The 15000-nt window shown below is 42.5% G+C and overlaps 1 protein-coding gene across 1 annotated transcript in view; it reads right to left on the bottom strand.

Moving 5' to 3' along the window:
* Nucleotides 1-12324, bottom strand: part of marchf9 (membrane-associated ring finger (C3HC4) 9) — a gene marked incomplete at both ends in the record, with an annotated part of 20411 nt that extends 8087 nt beyond the window's left edge. The window contains 2 exons of the mRNA XM_080031478.1: nucleotides 179-334; nucleotides 11944-12324. Coding sequence (XP_079887604.1) covers nucleotides 179-334; nucleotides 11944-12324 — 537 coding nt within the window. The remainder of the gene's footprint in view (nucleotides 1-178; nucleotides 335-11943) is intronic.
* Nucleotides 12325-15000: the final 2676 nt, after the last annotated feature.

Raw genomic sequence — 15000 nt, 5'->3', positions numbered from 1 at the left:
TGTGTCTCTGTCTCTGTGTGTGTGTAGTTACCTGCAGTGTGTGTCTGTGTGTGTCTCTGTCTGTGTGTGTGTGTAGTTACCTGCAGTGTGTGTCTGTGTGTGTCTCTGTCTCTGTGTGTGTGTAGTTACCTGCAGTGTGTGTCTGTGTGTGTCTCTGTCTCTGTGTGTGTGTAGTTACCTGCAGTGGGTTCTTGGTGCTGATGGCTAGCACCTGGTACTTGAAGTAGCAGAGCTCACAGCTCCAGGAGCCCCGTTCACTGATCCAGCGGATGAGACAGGGCTGGTGGGTACAGCGCACTGATCCCGCGCAGCGACACGGGCTCAACAGCTCCCCCTATGGGACAGGGGGGGAAACACATCAGGTTAGATTAGATTATAGACAACTTTAATAATTCATCCCAAGAAGGACAATTCATTTGCAGTTTACCCCATCCACAATCACACTCAAAAACGTACTAATAGTTTTAACATATCAGCGTAAACAATGCTTTATTACTGTTTAGGAATCCAGGCAAGAAGACGTGAGTACGTTTGGACGCATATTGACAGTTAGCCTATATAGCTACAGTAACTTCAGGATGCAGCCCGCAATGTAAATGTTCCGCAGTCATTTTCTCCGTGAATTGTGTTATTTATGTTGGGGGATAATGCTCTGTTAGCTAGATGGAGCTCTTTTTAAACATATTGGCCGAACTTACATATTGCGTGGTTTATGTACACATGCATTGCTCAACAGCTCCCATACAGGACAGGGGAGGAAATACAGAATTGTTATACTAATATTTTAACACACCATACCAACAATTTTATTTAACTTCAGTCAATTAGAAGCAGATTTTTTTTTTAATATAATGAAAACATAATTTCTATGGTTGGTATTTTTTTTTAAATAATTTAGAGTGATAGAAAATGATTTATTTTATTTATTTAAAGTGGTTATGATGAGGAACATTCAGTTTGTGTTGGTTCCAGCGCCCCCTATGGGTTAAAGCGGAAGTGTGTTTTTTATGACACCACGGCCTGCTGTGCTAAAGATCTTTGCTAGCATGTGCCGGCAGAGCGTGTGTTTGTTTATTGTATTTCCCCGAAATGCTGAATTCTTCCTTTAACCATAAATAAACCATGTAAAGACAGAGCATAAATAATGCACTGTACTCGGTTTAAACATTCAATATCTTATTAGAACATTATTTTACACCATGTATGCCACTGAAACACACTTAACAGGTCAAAGTCAAGGCTCAGGCTTTAATAATTTAGTTTTAACATGTAAGATGACACATACATTAAAAAATAATCCCTGATTCAGAAACATGAAAGTTAAATTAATGTTGTAGGATCACAGAAAATACAACTTAAATATTGACTCAAAATAGAAAAAATATAGGGGCGCCCTTAGCTCAGTTGGTAGGGCCTCGGCCAGCAGCGGACCCAGGTTCGATTCCAGCCCGCGGTCGTTCTCTGCATGTCACTCCCCTCTGTGCCCCATTTCAACTCTGTCTCTACACTATCAATAAAGCATAAAAATGCCAAAAAATATCTCAAAAAAAAATTAAACAATATGAGACATTAGCCTGTTCCTCCATTAAAAGTTAGACTACTCTCTCTCTTCAGCAATTAAATAAATAAATAAAATCAAACCTACAACACCCTCCTCCACGTTCCCTGACCCTCCTGTCCCTTCCTGTTAAATTCTCAGACAGTTTATTAAGAGCCTTCAGCCCAGATGAACCGTCTGCTTTAGCACCAACCGCCACCTGAAGCCTGCTGGCCAATCCAACACATTAAGGATGACCACATTGGAGCTGTCATCACCACTCAACGTCAAACATTTATTTTTACTTATATATTTTTATTTTTATTTGAGGACGCTTAAAGCTGGGGTGGAGGATTTGGGGAGAAAATAGCAGTTGGGATAGAGATTCGAATCCAAATACCTCAACCGCTCCACTTGTTCTCTTTGGTCCCTCCCCTATGGTCCCGCCCTGACACGCTCTACACCAATAACGTCGTGCCAAAGTGAATGGACAGTCCCAACAGCCATTAAGAACAGAGAATCGGAGCCTAGAGCCCCTAGAGTTAGGACTAAACGAGGAGAAGCAGCTTTTAGTTTTTATGCACCAACAATCTGGAACAAACTCCCAGAGAACTTGAGGTCTGCTGCAACTCTCAGTTCTTTTAAATCGAGTCTGAAGACTTTTTTGTTTCCTTTTTAACTTGCAATTTTAATTTTATTTGCTATGTTTTTAAATCGAGTTTTAATTTTTTTTTATTTGCTTCTTTTATTCGCTTTTCAATGTTTTATAATGTGTTTTATGTATTCTAATCTTGCCCCTGTAAAGCACTTTGAGTGGCCTTGTGTCTGAATTGTGCTATATAAATAAACTTGCCTTGCCTTGCCTCGCTCTGATTGGTCAATGTGTTAGCTCATGTTAACTTTGACCAATTAGAAATCATATACCCCAGCTTTAACATTTGATGGCGTGTTTTCCATAAGACATCTGGATAAGTTTGCATGCGTCACATTTGTTGAAAAATTTAAGATAATAACCTTCAACTAAATAAAACTATAGAGTGGATTTACTAATCAACTGTCATAAAAAGTGAATTCAGGACATTTTAATATCTTCAAAACTGGATTACTAAGAAAAGCAGATTTAAATGAATGAGAATAATGATGACTGTATGCAAGGTGCCATAGAAATACAGTATATTATTGTTATAACTGTGTTAATACATACTATTATTTAATTAACATCAGCTCTTAATCAATATCTTTCATTTGGTGACTCAGACATATGAATCAAAGCATCAGAAAATCACCTGTTTTATAATCAAGGCTTGTTTTATGCCCCATAGAGCTGAGTTGACACCGGTAACACTTCATATATCTATATATCCTTTTTTTTCGGTCACTGCCCCATCTGGCCGGTTTGACCTTCCCACTTATAATAAAAGACTTTAGAGTGTCTCTATGTATGTGTGTGTGTGTGTGTGTGTGTGAGAGTGTGTGTGTGTGTGTGTGTGTGTGTGTGTGTGTGTGTGTGTGTGTGTATGTGTGTGTGTGTGTGTGTGTGTGTGTGTGTGTGTGTGTGTGTGTGTGTGTGTGTGTGTGTGTGTGTGTGTGTGTGTGCATAGGAGATTGGATTTGGCAGATGCGCCTCGTGCCACTCATAAACTTTTAAATAACGCGCCCGCTGACATTATGAAGATAACTCGGAGAAGGTCAGAAGTATACGGAAAAACTACATAAAAATCACATGAAAACCAACATTTCTAAAATGTCAGGCTGTCGCTGAGAAGTGTGTGTGTGTGTGTGTGTGTGTGTGTGTGTGTGTGTGTGTGTGTGTGTGGAGGGGGGGTGGGTGGGTGGAGGGGGTGTGTGTGTCTCTGTGTTTGTGTGTGTGTGTGTGTGGAGGGGGGGAGTGTGTGTGTGTGTCTCTGTGAATGTGTGTGTGTGTGTGCGCGCGTGTGTTTGTGAATGTATGTGTGTGTGTGTGTGTGTGTGTGTGTGCGCATGTGTGGGGGGTTTGTGTGTGTATGTGTGTGTGTGTGTGTCGTGTGGCGCGGAAACATATTTTGGGCTGAATGTTAATGTCACGATCAACTAGACAAGAAATAATAAAATGGACCTTTACGTCATAAAATACGTCATTAGGATTTTCAAACCAAACGGAAGCAGGACATGTGACACTCTCTTCTCATTCAGAGCTAAAGAATCAAGAGGAGCATTTTCTGGAGCCACTACATTAACGAGGAATAAAAATAAACCAAATTAAAGGTATTTCTCATTGCAATTATCACTATTACAATCATGTGACAACGTTCTCTTCACTCATTGGTCAGATGTGTCTGTGGCATATACTGTATATAATAACCTATTTCCTGAACTGCTTTTTTTTTTTTTTTTTTTTACCTTTATTTATACAGGTAAATCCCATTGAGGCCGAAGACTCTTTTTCAAGGGAGACCTGTTTTCCTTTCCCACGTTACCATTCACACATTCATAGTTAGCCTGCTATCGGTGGATAGCAGGCTAACTATCGACATTCACACGAGGCAAGGTGGGTGAAGTGTCTTGCCCAAGGACACAACAACCATGACACAGGTGGCAGGGCGGCCCGCTCTACCAACTGAGCCACAGTCGCCCAAATTCCTTTCCAATTGGTCAGAATGTCCATGTGGGAAAACTACAGAAAGAAACTACAGGAAGTAGATGGTCTTCCTCGTCCCATAATGCATAGTGTATCTGGCTACGGGAGCTCATTTGGTCCAAAAATACTCAGGGATTTCTACACTTGGGAAGGATCGAGTCGGATCGCGTTCTCACTAGAAACAGACCGCACCAGAGTTTGTTTGGAAGCGCACAGAGACCACCTCTTCAATCAGGGTTCACTTGTTTGGTCCGCTTTTAGTTCAAGTGCTACAGTATTCCCACCTGAATTAACGAACTGCAGCAAATGTGGAAAGAAACCAGAGTTCAATCAAACCAAACATGGCAGGTGCCCTTAGAGGGTTTGAGACTTTGGCTGTGTTCGAACAGCCCTACTTACGTCCTACTCATTCATTTTGACGTCAGTTTGAGTATGTTGTAGTTGAGTATGCGAGTTTGTGTAGCCGATAAATGCCCGGATGAGGACTAACTTCCGGGAAGATTTTGTGTATGGATCGACAGGTTACTTTTCCTACTCTTTTCAAACGACATGGAATTAAAAAAAATAAAATGATTGCTTCTGTGTAAATGGTCCGACGAACCGCGCATACACAATCGACAGTATGGAGTATATACATGTTGAGTATGTAGGAGGGAGGACGTTAGTATGGTTATTCCAACACAGCCAGAGTCTAGACAAGGACCAGAGACTACTGAGAGCCCCACACTGCATGTCACGCTAACTATGGAATATGCTGCAAACCACATAGACACTCCTCAAATTGATCTGAAAAATCCACATTTACATTCCCATTAAAAAACACTGCCACAAAACTCTAATTAATATTCCTTCATTCAAAGGTGGAGTTTACCATTTCAGAGATAGAGATACACACACACACACACACACACACACCATTACAATCCCCCCTCTCCCTTCCTGCTCCTTCATAGGTTCCACCCCCAGACATGCTTTGCCTGGCAACAGCAGTGTCTTTAACGTGTTGGAGAAAAAAACCGACAGCTTACACATTTACATAGAAGGACATCTAGTAGAGGGAGTAACTGGGAGTGTAGGGTACAAACAATGGACCTCAATAAGGATTCATTTTAACCGGGACAATGAAGGTCCCCGAATCTTTATGAATTATATATTTTAAGCCAAAACAAAAATGATTTCTGGGAAGTCGTTTTTGTGCCTGCGTCTAACCAACCCCTGACAAGAGTATCGTATGAATGATATGGACGGCACAGAGAATAATGATGGTCTTAATTATCATTTATTTTTTACAACAATGGAGCTCTGTCTGTCTACAGAATAATAACATGTACACAGGTCAATACTTGTTAGCAGGATCAATACATCGTTGGTGTTGGTACTTTCATGTTTTTTTAGACACTGGAAAACATGTTTTTTTTCATCTTTTAACTACAAGTAAGCACCTATTCAACTGGACGCAAAGGCACACGCACACACATACACACACACACACACACACACACACACACACACACACACACACACACACACACACACACACACACACACACACACTGGTGTGGGGGTTTGTCCCTGGAGGCCACTTCACAGAGCATACCATGAAGGTGTTAATTTACTGTGTCACGACTCACGTCCATGACTAAGAAAACGTAAAAACAAGCGTTCCTCTCTTTAGCTTTAACCTTTTAGAAGAAACGTTAACGTTGATTAACACACACACACACACACACACACACACACACACACACACGCGCACACACACACACACACACACACACACACACACACACACACACACACACACACACACACACACACACACACACACACACACACACACACACACACACACACACACACACACACACACACACACACACACACCATGAGCTCAAGACTGTGTGTCACGCTGGCGGGCACAACAAGTGAAAAGGGCAGGCAGGGGCGATCACAGCGCTACTACCACCTACTCATATAGTGTTAAGTGTAATCAGTACAACTAGCTACTGTATCACACACACACACACACACACACACGCACGCACGCACGCACGCACGCACGCACGCACGCACACACACACACACACACACACACACACACACACACACACACACACACACACACACACACACACACACACACACACACACACACACACACACACACAGGTGAAGGTGAAGGTACTAATTTACTGTGTCACTTTCATGACAAAGAAACAGCGTCCCTCTCTTAACCTTTTAGACAGAACGTTAGTGGAACACACACACACACACACACACACAAAACTTCAACTCTCTCACACACACACACACACACACACACACACACACACGCTGACACCTTTGACAGACAGTTAATAGGGACTCATACTCCACACGGTGATTACGTTTGTAGGTAATTGGAACGCTGACAGCGACATGATCCCGGCACCTGTTGTGACCTGCCTGAATAATGAGAGAACAATAGAATGGCAAACGTTCGCTCCCCTTTACGGAGCTCTAAACCCCCCCCCCCCCCTATCCATTACCCAAGGAGGTATTAGGCATTTTAAGGCATTGCACCTTTTGAAAACTGAGTGCTGAAAGTAGCTAATATCCGTGTGAGGAGCTGATGAAGTTAAGTTTAGTAACGTTATTATGGCTCCATTGAAATTGATCTTTTCTCTTATCCTCTCTCAAGTTCCCACACTCCAGAGGGGGTCAGGCTAGTGCAGGGTCAGCCATAGTACAGCGCCCCTGGAGCATTTTGGGGTTAAGTGTCTTGCTCAAGGACACAATGGTAGTAGAGATGGTGGGCACCGTAGATGTAATAGCAGCCACCACTAGTTTTACTACTAACACCCTCCTGTCCGGTGCCGGGGATCCAACCAGAGACTTCATGGTTACTGGGAGGAACCAGATACCTCATGGTTACTGGGAGGAGGAACCAGAGACCTCATGGTTACTGGGAGGAGGAATCAGAGACCTCATGGTTACTGGGAGGAGGAACCAGAGACCTCAAGGTTACTGGGAGGAGGAACCAGAGACCTCATGGTTACTGGGAGGAGGAACCAGATACCTCATGGTTACTGGGAGGAGGAACCAGAGACCTCATGGTTACTGGGAGGAGGAACCAGATACCTCATGGTTACTGGGAGGAGGAACCAGAGACCTCATGGTTACCGGGAGGAGGAACCAGAGACCTCATGGTTACTGGGAGGAAACAGAGACCTCATGGTTACTGGGAGGAGGAACCAGATACCTCATGGTTACTGGGAGGAAACAGAGACCTCATGGTTACTGGGAGGAGGAACCAGAGACCTCATGGTTACTGGGAGGAACCAGAGACCTCATGGTTACTGGGAGGAGGAACCAGAGACCTCATGGTTACTGGTCGGCCCCTCTTTCCACTACTAGGACATCCTACCAACCCTCCTATGTGGAAAACTGAGTGAGGCAAAAAATATATAAATATATAAATTAAATTAAATTAAATTAAATTAAATTCAAAGAACGTTATTGTATCTTCGATAATGACAGAAAATGTACTTAATTTTTCGGGCCCACAACATCAACACAACATAAGACTCACATAAAATCACACACACAGTACAATAACAGTAAACGCGCGTGTGTGTGTGTGTGTGTGTGTGTGTGTGTGTGTGTGTGTGTGTGTGTGTGTGTGTGTGTGTGTGTGTGTGTGTGTGTGTGTGTGTGTGTAAAGCAAGGCTGCATTAAAAAGGGGGTTGTCGAGGTCTTGTTTACAGAGCATAGAAATTGCAGCGGGAATGAAAGAGTTCTTATATGTTCTTTTTAAGCCAAAGGTCTTTGTGAGGAGCTGTTGTAGTAAATCCTACAGTTTATTGTTCGCTATCTCTTTGTCTGTAGCTAACAGGAGGCTCGGAGCAGGTTGCAGTGTGTGTGTGTGTGTGTGTGTATGTATGTGTGTGTGTGTGTGTGTGTGTGTGTGTGTGTGTGTGTGTGTGCATGTGTGGGTGTCTGTCTGTCCCTGTGTGTGTATTTTGTGTGTGTGTGTGTGTGTGTGTGTATTTTGTGTGTGTGTATGCGTGTATCAGTGTGTGTGTGTGTGTATTTTGTGTGTGCGTGTGTGCGCCTAACCGTTGCACGATGACTCACCGTGGAGCCCAAAGCACAAAACATAAAAACGCTCTTCAAACAGAAAGATGTTGGAGTTTGATCTCTGTCTGTAACTTCAAATGACTTTTACAAAACAAAACAAGAGGATTTTTTCATACTCTCTCTTTGCACTTCCATACTATCTTTTTTCACACAATGGCATAATAACTGAGAGGCAGATGTCCTAAATTAGCACTTGCGCCGTAACAACACTCTAGCGTTATCTTAGGGAAGTGACTGAATGGTAATATCCATCTGTGCTGCTCCGACAGCGTTTTACTGTGTTTGTAATGATCTCATGGAGCAGCGCAGCAGGTTGATGCACATCTGGTGAAGTCCACAGTTTTGGCCACAGACCAAAGAAATGCAAAAGTCTACAGTGTGTTTTTTCGTTTGGAAATCAAGAAAAACGAGAGAGAAAGAGAGAAAGTAATAGACATAGAACAACAAATATACATGAGGTTTCATATATTCCTTCAAGTTAAATATGTACTAAATACTTCAATCACTATTCTTTTATTTTTTTTTGGAAATCAAGAAAATTAGAGAGAAAGAGAGTAAAGAATAGAAATGTAAAAACAAATATACATACAGGTGCATCTAATTTGGATTTTTTTTTTAGAATAGCATGGAAAAGTTCATTTAAAAAGGGAAGCTTTCATATATCCTAGATTCATTACACACAAAGGGAAATACGTCAGCTCTTTCTTTTGTTTTCATAGTTTGGCATCAGACCAAAGAAATGCATTAGACAACCTATTGTTTGTTGTAATATCAGCAGAGAAAGAGATAGAATAATAGAGATAGAATGAGTTGTAGGCAGCCAACCAGAACATGTTCTAAAGAGGGGCATGGAGAGGTTTTTCTTAAAGCTATAGTGCGAAACTTTATAAATGAATGTCGGTTATATTCAAGTCATCAGCAAACAAGTTAACATAAAGTTGATTAAGCCGATCAGCTCTACAAAGCTCTCTCTGTATTTCTCAGTATGGCAGCATTTACAATCTGGTGTCCCCCCCCCCCCCCTGACACTGGTGCAGGAGCTCACAAAGCACCCAAAAAATGTTTCAGTTGTTGATTATACTGCTAAGAAAAAACCTAAAAAGGTATAAAATCCATGCGCGATCACCGAACGCTTACCTCATGTAAATGCGCCGACAGTGTTGGTTTTAATACTCAGAATTCCTCATGGGGCCAAAAGAAGTTACGCACTATAGCTTTAACATTGTAAATTTAAGTATTTGTTTATTTGTTTATTCACCGCAAGTGATATCGTCATAGCAATATTCAACTATTCTTATTATCGCATATCGCAAGTTTTTTCCTAATATCGTGCAGCCCTAACGAGGATGACAAATCATTTAAAAAACGTATTATAACATAAAACATGTAATTTTTTCGTCACAGCCATCACCAATAGTCAGTGACTGTCACAACATCAATAGCTGATCACCCTGTCTTGTTCTTTGTTTATTCAAGCTTTATTAGATAGTACAGAGTTGAAATGGGGAGACACAGAGAGAGAGAGAGAGAGAGAGAGGGGGGGGATGACCTGCAGTAAAGGTCCACGGGTCGGATTTGAACCCACGACCACTGCAACGAAGGCTGGAGCCAATATAGTACGCGCTCTATCCACTACGCCACCGGAGCGCCCTAAAAACATTATTTTAACATAAAACATGTATTTTTTTCGTCACGTCCAGCACCAATAGTCAGTGACTGTCATAATATCAATAGTCCAATCATCCTGTTTGTGTGTGTGTGTGTGTGTGTGTGTGTGTGTGTGTGTGTGTGTGTGTGTCTGTGTGTGTGTGTGTGTGTGTGTGTGTGTGTCTGTGTGTGTGTAATAGATCATTCTGTTATTGTGACACATTCAGTGGATTTACGTTAACAAATTGATTGTGATTCTGACTCATCATGTATAGTCAGCTGCTCTCTCACTCTGTTTGTCATCCTGCAGCCCTAATTGGACAACTTTCTTTGTTGCTATGCAGGCCGGATTTCATTCAAGTGTGTGTGTGTGTGTGTGTGTGTGTGTGTGTGTTATTTTGTGAGTGTGTGTGTGCGCGTGTGTGTGTGTTCTTGTGTGTGTGTGTGTGTGCGTGTGTGTGTGTGTGTGTGTGTGTGTTCGATAAAACTGCTGCCTTGCCGCCACTGATTAGCTTAGCTATATAAACAGTGTAATCTAGACAACCAGATCACCAAGCAATTGTCTTTTCAGGGGAAAAAAATAAAGAAAAAAGGACAACATGTTGCCTCTTAATTCTAGCTCTCGATTCTCCTGTCTTGTGTTAAATAGGTTTTTAAGCCCTGTACGAAGCAGATTTGGTATTTTTCGGGCTATAAAAATAAAACGGAATTGGGCATTTTAACGTGATTACAACCTCAAGGCTTCTTACTACTGTAGATTGGTTTTTTTTGTTCAAAGGAGGCAATTGAGGGGAAGGTGGGTGGGACAAAGGGAGTGATGTAGGACACGACGGTAGTAGCTACACACTGAATCGGAGTCCCTTTGTGATTGGCTGGATATAAAAATATAAAAATGCCAAATGTCAGATTATAGGCAACAATACAGAACCCAGTTTGATTGTCAAATAAAGAACAAATCCTGCTGACCTGGATCAATTCATGCATGGTGGAAATGTCTCCACACAGAGCACCACATAACAGGGGCTCTTAAAAAACATGTGTGTGTGTGTGTGTGTGTGTGTGTGTGTGTGTGTGTGTGTGTGTGCGTGTGAGAGCGTATACTGTATATGTCTATGTGTCTGTCTGTCTGTGTGTGTATGTATATATGTGTGTGTGTATATTAGTGTATAAGTGTCTGTCTGTCTGTCTGTATTTCTGTGTGTGTGTGTGTGTGTGTGTGTGTGTGTGTGTGTGTTTATACTGTCTGTATGTCTGTGTGTGTGTCAGGATATTGGTGTGTGTGTGTGTGTGTGTGTGTGTGTGTGTGTGTGTGTGTCTGTCTGTATCTATGTGTGTATACTGCTATGTAAGTGTGTGTACAGTAGGCTATAATTTACATTGCTATAGTCTCTCTACCTGCTCTGGGCCTTGGAAGCAGATCCAGAGTCTATGTGTTTAAGCCTGTGTGTGTGTGTGTGTGTGTGTGTGTGTGTGTGTGTGTGTGTGTGTGTGTGTGTGTGTACATTAGTGTGTCTGTGTATAGTGTGTATAATGTACAGTGCATATAGTCTCTCTACCTGCTCTAGGCCTTGGAAGCAGATCGGACACTGTGGCGTCTATGTGTACAAGCATGTGTGTGTGTGTGTGTGTGTGTGTGTGTGTGTGTGTGTGTGTGTGTGTATACTGTATAATATATCTATGTGTGTGTATATTGGTGTATAGAAGGCTATAATGTACAGTGCTATAGTCTCTCTACCTGCTCTTATACTGTATGTGTGTGTGTGTGCGTGTATATCTGTCTGTGAGTGAATACTGTATCTATGTGTGTGTGTGTCTGTATATGTGTGTGTACATTAGTGTGTAAGTGTGTATAATGTACATTGCTATAGTCTCTACCTTCTCTAAGTGGTTGTGTGTGTGTGTGTGTGTGTGTGTGTGTGTGTGTGTGTGTGTGTGTGTGTGTGTGTGTGTGTGTGTGTGTGTGTGTGTGTGTGTGTGTGTGTGTGTGTGTGTGTGTAAAGTGTATACTGTATATAGTCTGTACCTGCTCTGGTCCTTGGAAGCAGATCCGACACTGTGACGTCCTGAGGCTGCTGTTACTGCTCGTCATAGACACCGCGTCCACTGGAAGTTTGGGCTCTTTCTCCTCAAACGCCAGGCTCCGGGGCCGCGGGTCGCTACCGTAGTACTCCTCCTCATCATCCCGGGAATGGCAGTCCACAAACGGGGGCCAGCCACAGCCGCCCATCCCCAAACCCCTCATGGTCGCGGTGGCGGTGGCAGTAGCGGTGGTAGTATTGTTGTTGTTGGTAGCGGACCGCCTGTTTTCTGTGTTGTTATCCGGGCTGGACTGTCTCGAATCGGATCGCATAAACACCAGGACTTTCAGTTCGTTAAAAAACATGCGGATCCGATATTTGAACATGTTTAATGGTGGCAACACACACAGAAACCCGCCAGACTGGAATGAATAAATTAATTTAAGCGTTTGTGTGTCTTTAGGCCTATAACCCACTTTCCTTGGGGTTATTATAAACCTATTTCTAGTATTATTTTTGTGATATTCAGCCACGCGATATGGTCATTTTCATTGTGGTGCGTTCACTTGCACCCCAAATAGGCCTGTTAAAAAGTGGGAATCCAGACAAATAGCTCTATATAAAAGAATTGGCACTCGATCGCCCCACTGATGGCATGTGTGTGTTATAGCCAATGCGGTGGAAAGACGTTCCCGTTCAACCGGCCGAATGCATTACTCAAACAACTCAGAGAGAGAGAGAAAAAAAAGCGCTTGTCTATCTATTTTCCACCGCACCCCAGAATAGAAAAAAACACACACACACCACAAATTGTTTTCTGGGCAATTCTCACGGTCCATTAGCCTGTATAGCCTACGCTCTCAAAAAGACACCGCTGAATTGCTTTTTTTGTGTTGCTATTGTTGTTGATTGGGTTTCAGATTCAGCATTGGAGCGAGCGAGAGAGAGAGAGAGGGAGAAAAATAGGGTATCGGCTAAATATGCTAGTCCTAGACTATAGGCTACATGTTTTCTTTCTTTCTTTCTCCGTGTGCTACCCAAAGCAGAAGACTGCGAGAGACGCGTGCGCGAGTGGAAGAGAGACACCAGGAAATAGCCGAATATGATGGGATGTAAAAATACACAACGACATGCCATCCACACATTCACAACAGCAGTCACATCTGGGAGTCTGGTCGAGAATCATAATAATAATCCAAAGACGAGAGAGAGAAAAAAACAACGTTCGATTTGGAATGGAATGGGGGAAAAGGAACGTTCTATTTGGAACACTTGGAGGAGATGAGAATGTCTGTGTCTGTCTGTTAGAATTCGTCTTATTGTCTGTCCCCCTCACTGTATCCCAAGCGATAGATCGTGGTCCATTTTTTCCCCTTTCTTTCTTTCTTTCTTTCTTCCTTCGTTCCTTCCTATCTTCCTATCCCCCCCTCCCCTCAATCTCTCTCTCTCTCTCTTTCTATTTCATCCCCTGTTTATGAGGCGTCCGGTTAGATTCCACGAAGAAGAATGAGGAAAAAAATACGTTCCATTCGAGAACACACAACAACAAGAATTCCAACGTCCACAAAAGATTTTAAAAAATCAGTTTTTTTTTCACAACATCATCATAATCATTCGCGTTATATTCTTAACGGGATTCTCGCTGGCGATGCTGCTGGCGCTGGTGCAAACGTGGCAACACAAAAACAAGCGAAAGAAGAGCGGCTTCTTCCAAACCACGACAGCCCCCCTCCTCCTCCTCCACCACCAACACAGCTACCTTCCCCAATGGATCCCATATCCTGGCTCGATGTCCGCCACGAAAGAAAGACAGAAAGAAAAAAAAAATATATATATAAACGCTGAAATGTCAAAGGCAGTCAGAGGCAGGATATAGGCAGAGGCACCCTGCGATTTTCCCTTCCCTTCACCTAATTAAAGAAGACGCATTTTCGCATGGAGATGTCTTCGCATCCGGCAGCAATTACACAGCAGTAAAGCCATCGATTATCGGATCGGATAGATGGTGGTGGTGTAGAGTCCTAGCTGGCTTGCGCTGATTTTTTTTCTTCTTCTCCCCTCTCCTCGAAAATGGTCGGCTTGGAGATAGAACGTCCAACGTCCAACGAACGAACGATCGAATGCAGCGGTTACTTCCGGATTATAGATTGTAGATGTGTTCAATACATTAATAACTGGATGGTAAAAAGCGGTTATCTCTGGTAAACAAGTGTCGGTATTTTTTTTTCTTCTCGCCGCCTGTCGTCTCCTACGGGTGCTGCTGTGATGCGCCCCGGTAGAGAGGGAGAGCTGAGGCTGTTTTATTATTGAGCAGGCGTCGCTGTCCGGGGTGCTGATCTGCTGACGTGTACGCTCACTGCAGCCACATGCACAGGGAGCGCGCCAAGTACGAACTAGACTTGGTTGTGATTGTAAGTGATTGGGCTCTCTCTCTCTCTCTCTCTCTCTCTCTCTCTCTCTGTGTGTGTGTGTGTGTGTGTGTGTGTGTGTGTACAACTATTTTTGTGAGAACTAATATTAATTTGCGCCAAGTACAGCTCCGGAAAAAATTAAGAGACCAATCTGGATTTTTCTTAAATCTTCATCTCTACATAACTTATTGAAAATGCTCTTAATGACAATATTTTTTTATTGTGAATTTGGTAGAAATGTTGTCAGTAGTTTATATTGTAAAATCAAAATGTTGATTTTACTCAAACATATGCCACTAAAGAGTCTCTCTCTCTCTTTGTGTGTTTGTGTGTGAGTGTGTGTGTGTGTGTGTGTGTGTGTGTGTGTGTGTGTGTGTGTGTGTGGTCCTAACAACCATCTTTACAGGACAATGCAATAATGAATGTACATCATACACAAGACATAAGCATCATATCATAACAAGCCCACCGTTGCTTCTGTGGATGCTAGGAACAAGAGCGGGTAGAAAGGGAGCATTGTAATCTAGACTTTTCCTCATGCACTAGACTAGATGAAGCCAAAATACAGTTAATAAAGTTATTACACACTGCAGCTTTAGTACATTCTGAGTACTGATTCAAAATGTTCCTAGCACTTTATTTCCCCCTAAC

This window comes from Ammodytes marinus (genome assembly GCF_949987685.1).
Source record: "Ammodytes marinus genome assembly, chromosome: 7".
Lineage (NCBI taxonomy): Eukaryota > Metazoa > Chordata > Actinopteri > Uranoscopiformes > Ammodytidae > Ammodytes > Ammodytes marinus.
Note: the sequence above shows the minus strand (reverse complement) of the source record. Positions and strands in the feature narration are given on the sequence as shown.